The sequence below is a fragment of the Ischnura elegans genome, chromosome 8 (genome assembly GCF_921293095.1).
Source record: "Ischnura elegans chromosome 8, ioIscEleg1.1, whole genome shotgun sequence".
Lineage (NCBI taxonomy): Eukaryota > Metazoa > Arthropoda > Insecta > Odonata > Coenagrionidae > Ischnura > Ischnura elegans.
The window spans coordinates 63,998,578-64,013,373 of NC_060253.1; the positions used below are offsets into that span (position 1 = coordinate 63,998,578).

Here is a 14,796-nt window from a genome sequence, read left to right on the forward strand (position 1 = left end):
TGTGGAGTGGCATCGCATGGGCGCCAAACAGATCTTATTCAAAAGAGGCTAAAATTGACCATTGCCATTCGTCTGAACTGGGATTTCCAAAACCAAATAATTTGTATATTGTTAATGCACTTATGGTGGGTAACGAATCGCAATGAATGCCTTTCGTTCTCTTTGATGAAGGAAACTACCCTTTTTCGGACGTAACGGGATACAATAGTTATAGGTCAAATTCATTTTATGAATGCTTACGTCGTTTTAATAAGAACCAGGACTCACCGATGCAGCGACGTGTAGAAGAGTCATGAGAATGCTTGAACCTTGATAAGAAGATTTTTATCAGGGGTTTTTCATTTAGATTTATCTGGGTTAAATGAGACATTTTGCTAATATATCCAGCCTCTCGTCATTCCCTCACGTTGAAATTACCTTATTTATTCGGTTTTCAGTAATCTATGTATAGTATTGAATGGGGTTTACCTACCTCTACTCTTTCTTTCTTCATCGTATGCTATGTAAAATGGTGGAATTTTGAGCCAATGTGGAATGAATCAGCTCCTTCGCGAGTTAAGTATTTAAAAAAAATTGTCTTCCACCGGTGTCAGGCATAAGACCTTACTTTAAGAGAGTGGTAATACCACCAGCACGCGGGTTCAGAGTCCTCTATATTGCCATATAATAACAACATGATGAGAGAGCAATCTAGAGGACTCTGCTCTAAACTACACTGAAGGACGTAAAAACCCTAACCTCCCACTCAACCCCACACCTACTGATAACCCACATCCACCCTAATCCTTTACTAATGACCCTTTGCATATAGTCATCAACACTGTCCTCGCAGTGGTTTTCCCATCCCTCACCATAACCGCCACCCACTACCCCACCCCCCCCCCCCTCCTAACACCCATTCCCCCTCCAACCTTCTCACGAAAATAAATTAAAATTTAAATTATCAAATGCCACTGTTTAAATTCCAATCGATACGACATATCCAATATGCATTCAGAAAATCATATGTGGCAGTGCAGCGTACACAAACCAACAGAATATTTATCGATATCAGGTGAATGATATTTTACATCTCCTAAGTTATTCATACCCGACGCTATTGCACCGCAGATTTAGAACCCCATGATTCAGCTGTCCTTCAGTGTGTTGCAAACTAAAAATTATCGTTTTTCTTAATTTCGAAATGACTATACTTCCCTGTAGGATAATAAATTAGATGGGTTATAAGATGAAGAAAAAATTAGGAAAATAAGGTAAGCAATGTAAGCATTACTTTTCCGTTGATCATGGTCAGTAGTAAACAGAACTTGATCGTGTAAAATCCAGAGTTGAAATCATTAAGGCCATCCACCTGCCTTTCGATATAGGTAATGTCTTTCTGATTTTGTAACTTCTTTTGTCTCTTTTTTTCACCTGAAGCGGATGGGATGACAATATCGTGTCGACGTCGGCAGTGGATTTTCCCAGATAGTGTCATCTAAAATTGTGGAGCCTATATGTGAGAAGTGCCTCCGATGCAATTTAAATTCTTTATCAAAAGTTTAGAGATAAATGTAATTAACCAAGAGAAAGTGGAAACTTCAGTCGTTACCTGTAGCGCCTTTGATACCTCCTGCTTTTTAATCAAACTAAGAGGTACAAGGGAACTCATGACTAGGAATTTATCTGAATCATCCACTTGTTGCCACATTTGCTTATATTGAGAGTGGCCCGAACTTCCATCAAAACCGTACTTAGAGATTAATCTGTAGTTCACCACACATTTTAATTCTTGAGAGGTGGAAGTGGTGGCTAAGCAGGCTATTGTTCCCAGAATGGTGTGGCTCAGTGGTGTTTGAAGGTTTACTTCGCACATGGTCTCAGTTATTTTTATTCTTTCGTTATAAGCTGCCTTGTTTTGCTATCGCTATTCTATCATAACTGGGATACAATTCGTGCCCATGGCTCAGAGCTGTCCTACGAAAAGACCGATGTTGACGCTTGGTCAAATCAGAGGCAATCATCAATGACAGTGCCTCTTCCACTGTCATCTCAGGGTGGACCTTTTCACTCGTCCTCCACTTTGAAAGAACTCTCTTAGCCCGAATAGTATTGAGAAAGTAATGCAAAAGAATTGCAAAGCATATTCCGGAAATGTTATGGATTCAGCGAGCCAATTTTTGAAGCGACACAAAAATCGTTCATTTTTTCGTTCCCATGGAAATACCTCCGTTAAGACGGCCAAGGGCTCCGCTCCAGGGTGCCATAAAACGACCGTTTTCGAAATTAGAATCCTGAGGGTCAGGGATCGGTGATTGAAGAAGGTATAAGGGTTTCAGCTGGTATCTTTCTGGTAGGTCTTTTTGTATGAGTCCCAGGAAAACAACTCACTTTGTCGAGATTTGAACACTTTTAATAGAAGCATGGTCTTCGATCGTATCCAAAGATATGAACTTCGATGAAACGTGCAAGTACATCGCATGAAAAACCTCCACTGTCTTCACCATAGACCATTTGAGAATCGGTGTCTTGAAGCAAAACATAAAAACGGTGAATGTTGAGCGTAAAAACCCATACAGCTTCAATAACCTTACCGCGGCGCGGCTAATCCAACTCCCGACGCGCGGAGAAGAATCAATGTAATTTCCGGCGACGCAAACTTATTTCAAAGAAAACTGCATAAAGACCTCAAGAAATCTTCAAACAATGCTCTCATATAAGTTACTCTGCGCGACCTTGCCGAAAACCTATTTGAAACTCTACCTAAATGTAACACTTCGTCGAAAAACAGTATCCGCCATTTTTTTACTGCACGGTAAGAATTTATGGGCTGTATTCTTTAAGATTACGGAAAATTAAAGAAAAAATACCATGCTAACAGATTATGTGGTTTTTTATTCGGCAAGAATCCACCCATAACTTCACCATTCACTTACTTTGGAAGATTTTCAGAGAAAATTGAAGACGGGCGTTTTTATGGAAATTTGCTCACGTTTGAGCCTCTGTATCTCAGTAACGGGTAGGATCTATGTCAAATGAAGTACACATCAATAAATTTCAATCATTTTTTAGTATACCTGCGAAGTTTCAAGTTTATAACTCAAAAAAAGCCATTTTGTAATTTTGTCCGGCTTTTTCCGATTTCCGCCCACTGTGCGCCGCGAAGCTTATTGTTAGACTGCCCCATATGACGGCGCCAAGTCAAGAGGGTTCAGTGAGTGGATTCATATCTCCTTCCCGCGCGGGATAGTTATTGGCAAGAGGCAGTGGCGCAGCGAGGGGGGGGGAGGTTTGGGGGATAACCCCCCCCCCCCCAGAGCTCAGAGAAATTTTTAAGTTTAATCCATCTTACTTAATTGGATTGGTATTACTAAGAATAGTGTAATAATCAATAAAATATCCCTCAGAAAGCCGTAAAACTCACCAATATGAACCATTTATCTTAAAATTCCGCAATTTATTAATCTCGCACCTACCGCTTATCCTGGTGGGTATTCCATACCCCCTCACACCCCGGTATTAGTTGCACCTGAACCCCACCGGCCTTGATTCCTAGCTGGCCCCTGGCAAGAGGAATCAAAAGTAGCTGACGTCTCAGATCAAATTTCATAGATTTCCCAAAAGATATTCCGTTCCCGATGAGCGTTAAGTCATTCAGTGATGCCTTGAGACAAGGACGAAGTTTTCAATTTTAATTCAGTTTACAGTTAGAGTACTGACTTTGCAATTCCTCAGAGACGTAACATTAATGGTGGGAAATCCATGGAATTGTAGAATTATTAATCTACCCAAAATTGAAAGGATAACGAATCAAAACGAGGAAGGGGCGGTAATCTACCAGTGGTAAGGGGAGTGTGGAAGTGTCCTATTCTGTGGTGGCCATGGTGGCCGTCATCTCTGAATTTGCCGATTTCTACACCAACATTAATAAAGGTAAAGAAGACTTGGTAAAACGTCAGAAAACGATTGTAAGCATAGGTGTGACGTCCATTGTTCCGTTTTTTGCCGAAGAAACTACGTGAAAAGATCGAAAACAAGCCATGGATTCGATGACTGGAGAGCCTTTTTCAGGGGCATTCCCGCTTCACAAGCCCACCCTCCTTCCCCTCCCCTCTTCTGAAGACGGTTGTGGCGTTTGGGCAGACCTACTCATTCGGTTTCTCTCGGTCATGCTCGGCATCGCTCGTTAGGAGTAAGTAATAGAAGTGTTGAGCTTCACCACACAGTGCCGCGTACATAGTTCAACACTTGCCACCCAGTCACGAGGCGACACCAGAGGACAAGCCGTCAGCTACGCACGGCCCAGAGAAACAGAGGCCGCCGCCGTGAGGGCCACAAGGCTTGAAAAGTACTTGCTGCAGCTCGTCAGTATACCCGCACTCTGCTGTGCTATGGCATTGTATCGTTTTTTTTCTTTTCTATCATACTTTCGGGTGACCCTTGGGTCCAGCAGGTGAAAAGAGGAAGTTACCACATCCGTCCCACTTGGATTGACCAAATGGCATGGTGTCGAGTTAGTTATATGGTGAAAGGAGATTCCCATTTCTGAGTTTTCTTCGGATCGATATCTGTTAAAAAGTAAAATTCTAATAAATTAGCATTAGAGAGATTTAGCTACGATTGTGCATCTGAAGATGAAGCGTTTTAGAAAGCAATTTTTTAGATTAAATAGAATGCATTAATCGAACGATTGTCGATATTAGCGCGTAAATGTATATAGAATTTTGGCATTTCGCGCCTTCGACACTGACCGTTGAGGCACTGTTGACTTCATGCTAGACATCGACTATGCATATTTATCATTCTACTCTAATTATGTCATAACTTAAACGGAAATATTGATGAATTTACCTCTGGCAAAATTTAAAATTTAGGGCATAATATAAATGCGTTCGCAAAAAAAGACATTTTGCACTGTAGCCGTAACAACTGGTGAAAGACGAGATTTTCGCTGGAATAGGATTCAACGAGTTCGCGTTATAACGAGTGATTTTCTGGGAACTTCAGAACTCGTTGCAATACTTCTACTAAATGTGCTTTATTGATTACTGTGAAATGTACGCTACATATTTCTCCTCCAGCACTTATTGGAAATATTCCTACATCCTTCCAAACCCGCTTTCTCACATCGCAATGGGGTTACACCAGTCCCCCCCTGACTCAGGGCCCTCCACAGCCATGAACTTTGCAAGCGCATAGATTTTAGAGCTTTAAACATTCTACCCCTTGAAACTAAAATGATTACTTCCATTTGAAGCATAATTTGATTTTATGATGGAAAACGACACCTAGGAAGTCTTTAAGGTCTTCAACCTAGATAAGCTCTTCATGACTGCTGACATTTCATAGCTTGACTCAGGGTCACTATCAAGGCCAGAGAAGAGATGAGGGGGCGTCCATAAACTTCGTGAGGTGATTTTGGCGACTTTTGCCCCTCTCCCTCCCTCCTTAGTGAGATATCGTGACATTTGGCTCAGCCCCCTCCCTCTAATCTCACGTGAGATTATTCAATATGCATATTTTCACAGTAAATACGTTAATCTATGCTTCATTGCATTGGATTTATTTTTTTAACAATTCAATTATTTTTATCTAATGTAAGATTAGTTAAGACTAGTATTTAATATTACAAAGATGGCAATTTTACAAAGTCATTTGCAGAAAAAATGTACATGATACTCAGGGGCGGATCCAGGATTTTTTTCTGGGAGGGGCACAAGCAAGGCCGTATCCAGGATTTTGTTCTGGGTGGGGCACAAGGATACCTCGTAATACAAAACGAACGCAATGATAATGGGACGTTATTAAAAATCATGCATATTTTTGAGGGTCTGGGGGGGGGCACGTGCCCCCGTGCCCCCCCCCTGGATCCGCCTATGATGATACTTGCCACGAAACCCCTCCTCCCCCACGTGAGATTGGGTGGGATTCAGCTTAACCTTCTGACCCTCTAAATGCCTAACGTAATTAATGGATCCCCCCTCAGGAAATTCGAAGTATGGTTAGCCTTAATTCAGCCTTTGATCCATCAACCCACATGAAAAAGTCCATTCGGATGAAAGGCCCATTAAGACTTCCTCTTTGATTCTAATTAGTTCAAATAAAACAACTAATGCTAATTAGCATGACAGGAATTTTGGATAGGGTAGGAAATAAGAGGAGATGGAAATGATCTTCTTCGTGGCATAACTGACGACTCATGGAAAATCTCTATTCTTTGACTGCCCTTTTCTCAGAGGCATACACCAATGTGAGGTTACTGTTAGGTATATTATAGTGAGTTAATATGTATCCAGGGGCAGATCCAGGATTACTTTCTGGGGGGGGCACAAGCAAGGCTGTATCCAGGATTTTGTTCTGGGGGGGCACAAGGATACCCCGTACTACAAAATGAACGCAATGATAATGGGAACGTATAAAAATCTTGCATATTTTTAAGTCTGGGGGGGGCACGTGCCGCCGTCCCCCCCCCCCCCCCATAGATCCGCCTATGTATGTATCTATAATGAACTTGGAATTCACCTCCATATCTTCGTCATCCTTTCACATGTCATTTGCATTGCATATGGTGCTACTATCACCGTCATGAGTAGCAGGCCCAATTTGATGTGATGTAGCCATGGCCTGATGTGATTGTGAATGAAATGCAGTTCTTAAAATATAATTAACCCATTTAGTTAATGCAAGAGCACCTTGTTATTCATAACAGTAACAAACACCCATGAAGATAAATGACCAGGCAGAACTTGAACTCTTGACCCTAGGACTAGTATGGAAGGGTTTGAAGCTCTAAAATTTGTGCCACTATTGAAGTCAAACTTTTATATGACTAACATACATATTCTTTTTTTTTTATATATCCCCAATCATACATGTTCACTTAATAGGAAAAAGACGTTTTCAAAATATAGAGGCCAATGAGTTACATCCTACCAGAATTACTATACTGAAAGCTAACAAGTGAATTGTGGCAATGAAAACTTTTCAAGACATTGAAACGCATGCCTAATTTATTTGAAGTAGTGCATTATTGTTTCTGAGAACAAAATACTGTTATGAATTTCATTAGAGAAAAAAATACAATAAAAATTAGACATTCCTCAATACCACTTTTTGAGATATTAGCAAACATATGCTACAATTACAGTAAGATCATGTTAGTTTTTTTTTTAAACGGCCCTAAGCCACTGACTCAGAAATCTTGAAAAGCCATTTTTATATAAGCTCTGCATTCCCCACATTATTTGTACCCTTATTTTTCTTATGACATCACTGGATGTTTTCTGTGAAAGCAAAAACTTTTCCTAACAAACTATGCAGAAGTATAAATATTTTTTTAGAGATGTTCAGTCACGATAAAACCTCAGTAACAGTGCATTATCATTCCCAACAAAAATCTAGATTCGTGTTCATTGGTTAGGTAAAAAACTACAAGATCACAAAAAGAAAACATTTTTTATCAGAGAGCTTTAGTTTCTTAGAAATGGCGAGGTACACAATCAACAGGCAACATAAAATACACATAAGGCATAACAAAGTGACATTTTTATAACCCAAGTACTATTTTAAATTATTTGTTTGCAACTTAAATAATTTATATCCACTTCTTCACCAACAACTTAGAAGAAATCAAATACACATTAAAGAAATCAACTAACCTTTACAAGTGAAACATCAGAGAATAAAGCATCAGAGAAATTGAAGTATCTAACTGGAAAAGAGGCATTAGTAAGACCCATATAAATAAATACTTAATTGTTTCCACAATGAAACAGAAATAAATGCTTCAGTAAAGAAAAAGAGACAGTAGCACTCAAGATGCACTGAATAGATAAATGATTCATACCATGAAATTTTTACTGCGCAATGCATACACAACTTTCATTCCGCCATTCATACACTACAGAAAATAAATAAATCTCTACAAATACAGCTTTTAAAACTCTCAAAGCTTGTTAAAATATCTATAAAAAGTCTACACACAGGTCTTACCAGAACCTGATGAAATAGCTCCCATAAAAACCAGGATTAATACCCTCAAAAAATCACAAAGAATTTGGCTCTGACCAAAATAAACCCGTTGAACCACCTCTTAAAAAGAGCTTGATAAAGAGAGGTAGTGTATTTCAAGGGCACATTCCATCATTCACTGCCAGTGCTCTGTAGAATGACCATGCAGTAGTAAGTGGTATCACTGAACTGGTGGAGTTCCCACCATGAACTATACATCTACTCTAAGTCTTTTAATCTCCAGACCAAATGGAAGAGAAAACGGGAAGGAGATATCTAACGGAAAGAGAAGCAAAAATGGGAATACAGGATGGCATGGGCACCTACAAAACTGTTTAATATTCAACCACTGTGATTTACTTAAAAATATTAGGTAAAATTTTCAAATAATCAACGAATGCTCCAAGTCTGCTTAGCAGAAGTCAGAACCGTTGAAGGGAAGATAGGTGTTACAATAAGAGTGAAAGATAATAAAGAATGATGCTGATCAACCACATATACACTCTAAATGAAAAACAACAAGGATACCAAAGTCAATACCCTATCTAACAGATGAGGCACTGAAATTGCGCTTTCTTTAGTGTGCAATAACAGGTATTAAATAAGTTTTCAAAGAGTTCTAACAGTGCATGAACCTCAAGCCTCACAGACAGAAACCAATAGTTGAGCCACCATGGTAATCATGCCTCCTGACAACAAGGCAACACTTGTGAACTGACTACATATACAAGTCTCCATTTCCACGAAAACACTCGAATTTCACAGCTGGGCTAAAATTCCCCAAAAACACTTATGTTATCCATTTTCTGTGAGTCAACAAATAAAATGAATTTGCATTTCCCAAGCACCAGTATCAATGGAGTCAGCATAATAAATGATGGCACACCACGAAAATGTGGAAAAGATACATGTGCACAAAAATACGTAGACGAAAACTCATATATTTTCTTTCAAATATTAAACAATAGGAATTTGATTTTTAGTTAATAGGACTAAAAACAGGATTTAGATTATTTTACAACTTGATGATGCCTTTTGGTTTCATAAGAGGACTGTGCAAAACTTATATCAAAACTTGCAAAGTATTTTGCTTACCAAAAAGCAGTCAGCATGGAGTGCCATCTATTGACTGTTTAAGAGGCCAGAAGTCATCATTCTAACACAGGAGCAGTAAGATTTCTGATAAAATAGAGCAATAATGAACGAAAAATACATTCTCTTCTTAGATGCAAATTATCGGCAATTCAATAGGACATAAATTCCTAAAGATACTGAAATTCATCACAATTTGAGTCAGCTTTTTTAAACTATGGAGGTGAGTAAGAATATGTAAGGAAATAGCACTCAAATAGCAGCCAATTAAAGAATATGATTACAAGCAGAGAGGCAGGTTCAGTAATCTTGATAATGTGCAAAATTCCCACATGAAACTTAGCAACCATCAATCCCAGCCCTCAAAAATCCAAACCTTGTAAGCATCAGCAACACTGCAGACATCTGAAGCAATTGCTGGGCAAACAAAGGTTTTATAGCCAACCACTTTAATGCAGAATGCAAAGCAGAAAGCAGGCTTGAGTTTTTATGCAGAGGGATTGAAGAAACTAGTGCATTATAACAAAACACAATTGATGGTGAAGGGAGACTACATGGACAACTGAAGTAGGTCTATAGGCAACTAAATAACTCGTGAAGTATTTTCAAGCAAAGATAGTTTTAAATAACCAAATGGTAACTACTTTCTCTAATATGCCTATTACTAATAATTGGTTTAAACATTGTTCCAGTTCACCAATTGAATTTTCAGCAGGGCATAGGTTATCATCTACATTCCTTGGCAGTACACTCTCATAACCACTGTCATAGAGCTATTTCACATAGGACTCCCTCATTGATAATATATAGTGTTCTGTTTTAAGGCACAACTGGCAGTAAATTTTAGAACATGCCCTAAACGTGATACTAATGACCAATACACTAGTGTGTGGTTCAGCCATGTGATTAGAAAGTTGAATTGCACTTCAAACAACCCATACCCTATACTACTGGTAACACAGCTTGTTTTTTTCAGGCATTGCACTATTCTCAGCATATTCATAAAACTATGCACAGTTCATTAAAAGAAAATAATTTATGCAGTTTAGGAAATAAATAACCATTAATAGAGTAATTTTAAAGTCTGAAGAATCACACTGTCTCTCAAGAATCACATGCAGCAATCTCCTGGTTGAGACATTGTTATCAAACCAAACATATAATTTTTTTGATACCTACATATTCAATTTCTTGCAAATCTCAAAAAATCCTATATTACATGATCAAGCATCATATGCCATACATACTCACTAATTTTATAAACATACACTTTTTCGGAACTTTTCTCAGCTGTCTACAACAAGCTCCTACTTTTTAAAGATATTTTGGACAGAGGAGCCAATTAACTGCCACTTAAGTCAATTTCCCTTTTATCTAACTTGAACACCATACTCCTGAGATAAAAATTATATATGCACTACATAAATGCACTACTATGCCATTTCATGAGAAATTTCACACATGAAACACCTACACCAATCCTGTCAATCAAATGCAAAGAGAGGCTCTCCCTTCATTTTAACATAAACGCAGGGCTGTAAATAATTTTCGACAGATAATTATGACCAAAAGATAATTATACATTAAGATTTTCAAACAACCTTCAAAAAACCAAAGGTTAAGTTTAAGTATAAAAAGGGAATGAATAATATGCATAAAGAAACTATACTATTATACACTGTATTAGAAGGAAAACAAGGAGAGTGAACTTTTTACGAAAGTCGTCACAACCAAAAATGGATTCACCAGGCCATATTAACTGGCAAAAGAGAGGCAAAAGATTTTCAGTCCATAAAAAGTGATCCATCAAATACACTTTCAAATATTTCAGATAGCTGAGTAAAAATATTATTTCGTATGCGATAAAAAATTTCAACTGCTTATGGGCTACTTTACATGATTAATTGATAAAAGCATAAACCATAATATTAAACAAAATTATAATCGTGCAAACAATATATACATAATGTGAGATAGGAATAAATTATCAAAATATGGCATAATTTAATCCCTTCAACCAGCTTAAGGCATGAAATAATCTGCAGTAAGTAGTTACCAAGAACAATGAATCGAAAGGATAAAAACATAGAAAAGAAGTCATGCCTCAAATAGCTGCCACAAGGCTAATTTAAATCTCCAAAAAAGAAAAAAATAATTATAATGTATCGCTTTCTCTTTTTTTCCAGAGATTTGATGCCAAGACATTGGTTTCTTGACTTAAACCAATTCAGAGAGAGAAGAAACATGTTTGTCATACACAGAAGTAAACTGATATTTTGCTTAAAACTAAGTGAAAAATAAATGTGTTATCCCATGACTGTAAATCTTGTTAAGGCCTGAAATTCACCACCCATATTTACAAACTATCTTTTGCAAACCATATACGTACTTGCTGATATTTTTATTGCAGAAAAAGAGGAATGAAAAATATTTTTTAAATGCCACAGCATCCTAACAGCACCCTAAGAGGATTTTTTCCCCACAGAAAAAAGGGTAGAGCCCAGAAGTCTTCATCAATTCATCCCAATTATTGGCTTTCTTAAAAGTAATAGTAAATCCTTTTCAACTTGTCCTAGGTATTAATGCAGTACATACATGCATGTGGTTATGTTTTTTACATGACCTCTGGGGAAAATTAAATGATTAGAGAAAACTTAATAATGTCACTAATATACTTAAGTGTCAGCTGGTTATCCTTCATTATTAACATTGTATCTTAATTTTTTTAGTTTAAAATTTTCCCAGAATTGTGATAAATTAAAGCCATGGAGCAACTAGCATTTTGCATGCAAATTAACATTAATTAACTTAGAAAGCATGAATTATATACACTACAGCAGTTACGTAAGTTAATACCGTCAAAAGAGCGATTATTCAACTTAAGTGCTATTTTCACATATTATCTGATCACTTAACAGTAAACTTTTTTCAAAAAATAACTACAGAAATTTTAGTTTATGGCCAGACTTACAATTGAGCATTAAATTATGATGGACACTACATTTCCAATGAGGTCCATTTGTGATGCATGATGATTACATTTAGAATTGGTAAAACTCTAATTGGCTTTGCAAGTTTCATAGCAACTCTAGGAAATCTATACATCAAAACATTCAGACAACTCAACAAGCCATCTGATTTCCAAGTCAGCTTCCAAGCATCTCTCCTATAATGTAATCACATACATTATCTTTTCATTACATCGACCTGATCCTATTATCCAATGCACTCAAGACTTATCAATGTGCCATGAATTAGCCAAACTTTCGCTACTTCTAACCATATCTTATTATTATTCAATAGAATAATTTCACAAAATATCATAAATATTTCCGTGCTAATCAACAAGGCTTCACACTAACTATTAAAAACCACTTCAACTGCTCTTCCATTGTACCTTTGTATTCAGGACAATAACTTTCAAAGATCAATAACTTGCAAAAAAGGATAAGGAAGTTGATAATAATTTCATGAAATACATGGCCAATGATTAGCACTTAATAAGTGTATACTCATAAAAATTTTTCATGCATACTCAGCAACGTTTCCTTGCCTTCCATAGTAGGAATGATACATAGTAAAAAAAACTGGAAGTATGCACCTTTATGGATTCTTCTTCCCTTTCTGGACTTTGGCATACATTGCATCCAGCTGAGAGGTGTCTGCAATTCCGGAATAAGGGGGTGCAGTCATCGGGGAGTTTGATGTCCTGCCATCATACATCATTTCATCACCATTGCTAACGCCAGCTAAACTTTCATAATCATTATGCAAGCTATCACCCACTGGCCCATTGGAAACATGACCACTGTTGAGACTTCCCGAATACCCCACACTCTCATAATTGGGTTCCTCTTCCTCGCCCCTCATCTTCTCATAGTCTGGTTCGCCTGCGCCAGATGAGCGCTCCCTCACAGTCTCATAGCCGGGTACCGCACCCCTTACTCGTGCCGACACCCTTTCGTACCTCGGTTCACCTTCTCTCTCCTCTTCATCGTCTTCATCGTCATCGACGCTGGAAGCTCCCTCCCTCCTCTTCACCCTCTCATATCCAGGATCGCCCTGACTGGATGCTGTGCGCCTAGGTTTCAGCTCTTCATAGCCAGCGTCATCTTCCCCTTGCTTCCCAGAGAGCGAGGCACGGCATATAGCCATCTCTCCGTTGCGAGAACCGACACTTTCGTACCCTGAGCCATCTCCTTCCTCAGTCCCCAATGCCAAGGTGCCCACCAGAGACCTGCTCAAGGGGATATTCCCTCTACTCCTGCTGCCACTGGGGTCGGGTGCAGCCGATGGAAGGTCAGTGTGTCTGAACTCTCCCTCCGCACCCCACTCGCTCTCACTTTCTGCTTCCTCCCCTAGGGCTACACTAAGCCGAACGTCTAAGGAAAGGTCCGGATCTGAGGTTGTCATGCTTGAACCCTCGGAGCTCTTCCTCCTCGAAGCAGTAGCTCCAGCAGAAAGCTTGTGATCATCCGTTTCCGACCACCTTCCAGCTGAAGGCCCGCCTCCTGTAAACCATACAAGAACATTGCGATGAAAATCGTGCCATCAACTCAACTACATCGCATACGATCTCGAGAAATTTGGATACTTCAAATATGGTCTCTGGAAAAGTAATTATGAGCATGTTAACATAAAAAAATATTAACTAAAATAGCAAAGTGAACCATGAAATCACATATATGCTCCAGGTTATTGACAAGAATGCAAATTTGATCACACTAGACTTGAGTTCATTAAGACCAAGGTACAAACCAGAAGAATCCATTTGATATTTGAACAATCAATTATTGCTTTGGCATATTCACGACATGAATGATGAATATGAATCCCGAAGTAAATAATAAAGCCATATCAATTATTTTGTACATAATTTTCACAAGTTATAAAAATTATTGATAAAGATGATTATTCTCATACAAAATTTCTAAAATATACTTACAAATAAAGTATGCAGAAGTCATTTTCCTTAAATTAATGAAGCGTACATTCAAAAAAATCATTTTTCTCCAAACGAAGCACATGCAAAACCCAAATATGTATCAGGCAATGCCTCATAAGCTATGCAGAATATTATTTTACTGATCACTTTTACATGGTGCATTCAAATTCCTTAAAAATACTTCTGTGATTTAAAAGTACAATTCATCATATCGCACATACCAATATTGAACATTCTCACACACACTTCAGACCTACTCCTTTACGCTACCATATTTTCATTTTGAAAGGCAACTAAGAACCGACATTATTTGTACCTTTACAGATTGGGAGGTATAAATTAGTTGCAAATAGCCCACATAATAAAGTAAGAGAAGATAGCAAAATCTATCACTGCTAAAAACCAATTTCAAATTACCTAAGAGTTACCAAATTACCAAAGCATTCTATCCATTAAATACAGTACTCCGCAAAAAGAAATGTCTTCACCCAAGAGTACTAATGTGAGGATTTGGACTCCAGCAAAATCTGCCACTAATTTAATGACTTACACTGTAAACATGGTCAAAACTTATGGTCAAAATATTGTACCAGGGTATCCCAAATGAAAAATTCCATTACCCAATTTCCATTCAAAATAAAAATATGGGAGTAACAGAAGTCAATCAATTTAAACCAATACTCATACACCTATAAAATCTTAATTAAGAAAAATTAAATACACAGTGCATTTTAATACCAAGTGGTCTACGTCTTCTGGATGACTATTTA

At 37.9% G+C, this 14,796-nt stretch overlaps 1 protein-coding gene across 1 annotated transcript in view; it reads right to left on the reverse strand.

The window, feature by feature from the left end:
* Positions 1-7,537: 7,537 nt before the first annotated feature.
* LOC124164145 (NHS-like protein 1) overlaps positions 7,538-14,796 on the reverse strand; it is a 35,929-nt gene continuing 28,670 nt past the window's right edge. Inside the window, exon 11 of the mRNA XM_046541336.1 lies at positions 7,538-13,592. Coding sequence (XP_046397292.1) covers positions 12,685-13,592 — 908 coding nt within the window. The 3' untranslated portion in view covers positions 7,538-12,684. The remainder of the gene's footprint in view (positions 13,593-14,796) is intronic.